Raw genomic sequence first — 4,217 nt, 5'->3', positions numbered from 1 at the left:
AATTATAGTTTAATTCAATTTTTGATTTTTTATTATATTCTAATATATTTCTTAATTAATCTGCTATTTTATTATTATTGTTTCACAAAACATTTGGAATATGAAAATGTATTAAAATTCCTAAAAAGTACAAATCATTGAATTTTGTAAAAATAAATAAATCATTCATCTTTAGTTAAAATTCTATAAAAAAAAGTAGTCAATTATTTTTAAAATTAATTTAATTTGAATTATCATTAAAAAATATATATTAATTTCAAATATACATAATATAAATTTTTTTCATAGCATGATATAAAATTATTTAAAATAAATATGTCAATTTATTTATTTATCTAAATTATATAAAAGTTTCATACCCCGTGCATCGCACGGGTTTTCGACTAGTTATAAAATAGAAACTGGCACTGTTTTTCTTCTAATAAATTTCATTGACATTAAATTAAAAAGTTATATGAATATGAAGATGATGATATAGAATTACACGTGGAATTGAAAAATTGCATTTGCAAAAAGGAGGAACAATCTAAAATTAATTAGTAAAATAGCAAAAAGAGCCTAATTTTACAACAAACATCTTGTCATTCTTTCAAAAGGATGAAACAAGAAATAGAGCTAACTTACAAATTTGAGCAATTAAAACTCAAAGTCTAGCCTAATTTTCCTTTTCTTCAAGTAAATAAAAATGAACATGAACAAGGACCATACAACAATACAATATCAGGTATTTGATTCCATTGAAGACCTGCATACTCAATGAATAAAAAACTAAGAGCCATAAGTTTAGCCAAATGTTCTGTAGTTCATGGACAGTAAAAGTAAATATTAGGGTAACAACTTAGGATGCTCTCTGTCTCGTTGTGTTCACCTTCGTTGCTATGAAGTCGTCATCAGAATCATCCTCATCACTTTCACTCGAAACTGCCTTGCGCTTCTTAATCTGCTTTGTTACGACCTTTGACTCTGTAGTCTTCCTTTTAATTGAAGAAACTGGGGAGGATACTGTCTTTTTCTTAACAGTTACAGAGTGAGTCTTCTTTGTCGTCACAGTCGTAGTCACAATGGGACCCTTTTTCTGTTTCTTCTCGTGTACTTTTCTCGCCACTTCTTTCGGTAGCAAACCAGATTCCATCATCCTGAAAATTACATTTCATGGGGTTCGGCATCAGTATATATAGACACAAATAAAGACCAGAAGAAAAGTATGTTGCATTGCATCACCATGTAGGCGAAATTTAAGGAGACAAATAATAAACACACGCGTTAGGTACAAGCACACACAAGCGTTAAACATCAGTTCTCTCTTTCTCTCTCTCTAAGGAGGAAAGGCAACAAGAGGAAGGAGGATTGAATATTAAACCATGTCGGTGTTTATAACAATGGTGATCTTGCGACCTTGTGGTGAAATTGATGAAAGTTTCATATGTAAAAGTTACTAATATATTGTCAACGTATTTATACCAGTTGAAAACATGGTATGAACTAATTGACTATAGACGGCACCTTAACATCAGCATCTACTAATTGATCACACCGGCATTGGGAAAAAGAACATTTTGATTGTAACGAAATCCATGTTTATATTGAAGGCCTTTTATCTGCCTACAGTGGATCAATAAGAACAAAATCTTTGGATACTAGAAGCAAGCCTCCAATCCCATACCCTATTTGATTGCATTATCAAGCAGGGTACCTACTGCTAGCTACTAAATTCTGACTAAAATACATCATTAACCAAGTTCAGAAGTTCACCGAGTTACTAATCTAGATGTGAAAAGCAACCACAGCAAATGACAATGTTGTAAAGTATGAGCTACTTCTATTACTTCTACATTCACAATAATCATCTGAACAAGGGCTGCAACTATATTGAACAGACAAAGACGCAGCATGAATACTGTATCTTATATTAAGAGACATCATCCAACGCATCATGATGCGATTGTAAAATAAGATTACAAATATATAATATATATTTTGTTTCTAATGTCAAAATGGATTAACATTCCACTTGAAATTCACTTTATAAGACTTAATAGTGCCAAATATGCACCATTGCCATCCATCACCCTTTCACCTAAACACACGCTAGGGAATAGGGAAAAAAAAAACTACTACAGTAAAACCTCTATTTTCTTATAAAAAAACTCGGTCCCAACTTGGCAATGACCTCTATTACCAAACTCTATTTAGTAATAACCTCCCAATTGTTATGCAAATAGTCCGGTCCCAAGTGTATTCCTATATAGAGGTTTTACTGTGGCAGTTGTTTCTCAAATTTAACCAAACACCTTTCATCAACTGCTTGAAGCAAAACAGCTGAACCAAACACCCCTAAATTCCTCAATTTTTGAGACACTTACTAATCTAATGATGTCCTTGTAATTTTCAGTTTGGTTTTGAAAAGGGAAGACGAGTTATAGAAGAAGGATTGAGAGAAACTTTTATCTGCAATGTTTGTTTCCATCTTGGCTAGTATGTGAAATTGTAGCAGGAGGTTTTACACCATCATATGGCTATTCCCCAAGTTCTGAAGCATCATTCATTCCTGAGAGACCTCTACAAGTTTAGCTGATGCTAGTATGGCTACAAAGCTATTTCAATGTGAATTATATCCTATTTTTCATCTAAATCGAATATAGAAAAGTTAAGAAAAGAAGCATCAAATTGCCCCTTAACTAAGTAAGCATTTAGTGGAATAAGAGTATCACTTAAATAAACAAAGATCATACAGAGGCAAAAAATGTCTCACCAGATTTGTGCCATTTCACTGTTGGGAAGTTGCTGGTGAAGTGTTTCGTAAAAAATCCTAATTGGATCTCTCTGCAAATCACATACCATATCACACAAATCTCTCAATAAAACAAACAAAATGGAAGAAAGTGTAAACTAAATCAACACATCATATACTACCTCCTCGGGGGGGTCTCGCTTCTGGCCAGGCAAATCATAAACCTTCTTCTCCCTCTTCTTTCCATTTTGCTGCTTCACTATAGATCCCTTCTTCTTCTCTTCCTCTTTTTTCTTCTTCTCAATCAATTCCTTCATCTCAAAAAAATCCATGAACGAATGTGAACTTTTAAGCAATTCATTATCTAAAAACCAAACAGAATCATTTCGCAGGTTTCACATTTGAGAAATTATTCTAAGAAAGAGCAGAAGAACGAGAAAAGGCACCTTATCAGCCTTGGAGGCAGAGGTCTTGGAGGCAGAGTTCGAATTCTTCCTAGAGATAGGTTTTTCATCATCACTATCTTCCTCTACCTTCTTGACTTTAGCAGCCTTAGGACGAGAGACAGAAGAGCTCTTACTACCCTTCAAAGGAACGTCAAAATCATCATCATCTTCTTCCTTCTTGAGTTTAGCAGCTTTAGGACGAGACAGCGAGGAGATCTTACCCTTCAATGGAGTGTCAAAATCATCATCATTATCTTCTTTAACTTTGATTTTAACATCTGCAGGTCGAGATTTAGATACTGAAGTGCCAGCATTTGTGGGGTTTTTCTTGCGTGCTTGGAAAATGGAACTCAAGCTCTTGTCGTCTTCAGTTGGCTTTGCTTCTTTCAGCTTGACGGACTTTGCATCTTCCGATGGCATTTTCCTTTGAGCAGATTTACAAACAAACTGTAGATAAATTTGAAATTTTGGATTTCAAATTAGACAAATATGGAGAGCTGAGTCTAAAATCCAGATTTGTAAAATAAAACCCTCGCCGGTCAGTTCCCAACCTCGGTTAGGGAAAATTGGAAGGCGTCGTTACGCCGGACGGTTGCCCTATTTGAAGTGTTCAAAACGCGAAACGCGGCTTCCTGTAGAAGACGACTGCGTTTTATATTACTCCCACGCAACAACAGAGTTAAAACGGACTCGACTAGGGGATTTGCCAACGGCACCCCGACTGCGATTATGGAGGTGGTCAATAGCAATAGTTGACACAATTTATTTCAAATATGTTAATGATCCATCAATTAGTCTAAATTTGTAGTTTATCCATAACAATACCCATAATTTATTAGTAATCATGATATGTAACACATTATTATTATTTAGTCGGGTTAGTCCCTTATTTTAAAAAAATATATGTTATTTTTTCTATCATTCTTAACCATTTCTTTTTTCTATTGTTTTTATTCACCTAAACATATTTTAGCTTGCAGGATATTTATAGTGTCATAATAAAATTGTTACTTTATTATTTTTTATTTGTATTTTGTGTC

General features: G+C 33.7%; 1 protein-coding gene across 2 annotated transcripts; it reads right to left on the bottom strand.

Moving 5' to 3' along the window:
• Positions 1-515: 515 nt before the first annotated feature.
• On the bottom strand, positions 516-3,918 carry LOC136200813 (uncharacterized). 2 transcript variants are annotated; one of them, XM_065991287.1, is made up of 4 exons: positions 3,178-3,918; positions 2,914-3,048; positions 2,753-2,823; positions 516-1,136 (listed from the first exon to the last, which is right to left on the bottom strand). In XM_065991287.1, the coding sequence occupies exons 1-4, from the start codon at positions 3,595-3,597 to the stop codon at positions 839-841; spliced, it is 924 nt and encodes a 307-aa protein (XP_065847359.1). In that variant the 5' UTR covers positions 3,598-3,918; the 3' UTR covers positions 516-838. The 2 variants fall into 2 exon arrangements, with proteins under 2 accessions (XP_065847359.1, XP_065847361.1); XM_065991289.1 differs by having other exon boundaries at positions 2,914-3,042; positions 3,178-3,916.
• Positions 3,919-4,217: the final 299 nt, after the last annotated feature.

This window comes from Euphorbia lathyris, chromosome 7 (assembly GCF_963576675.1).
Source record: "Euphorbia lathyris chromosome 7, ddEupLath1.1, whole genome shotgun sequence".
NCBI lineage: Eukaryota > Viridiplantae > Streptophyta > Magnoliopsida > Malpighiales > Euphorbiaceae > Euphorbia > Euphorbia lathyris.
This window is presented reverse-complemented; position numbering and strand designations above follow the sequence as displayed.

Coding starts and splice junctions, on each gene's coding strand:
- LOC136200813 (XM_065991287.1), bottom strand. CDS start 3,597: ATGCCATCGGAAGATGCAAAGTCCGTCAAGCTGAAAGAAGCAAAGCCA. Junction 2,824..2,913: donor AGCGAGACCCCCCCGAGGAG/GTAGTATATGAT, acceptor TGTGATTTGCAG/AGAGATCCAATTAGGATTTT. Junction 1,137..2,752: donor AGTGAAATGGCACAAATCTG/GTGAGACATTTT, acceptor TGTAATTTTCAG/GATGATGGAATCTGGTTTGC.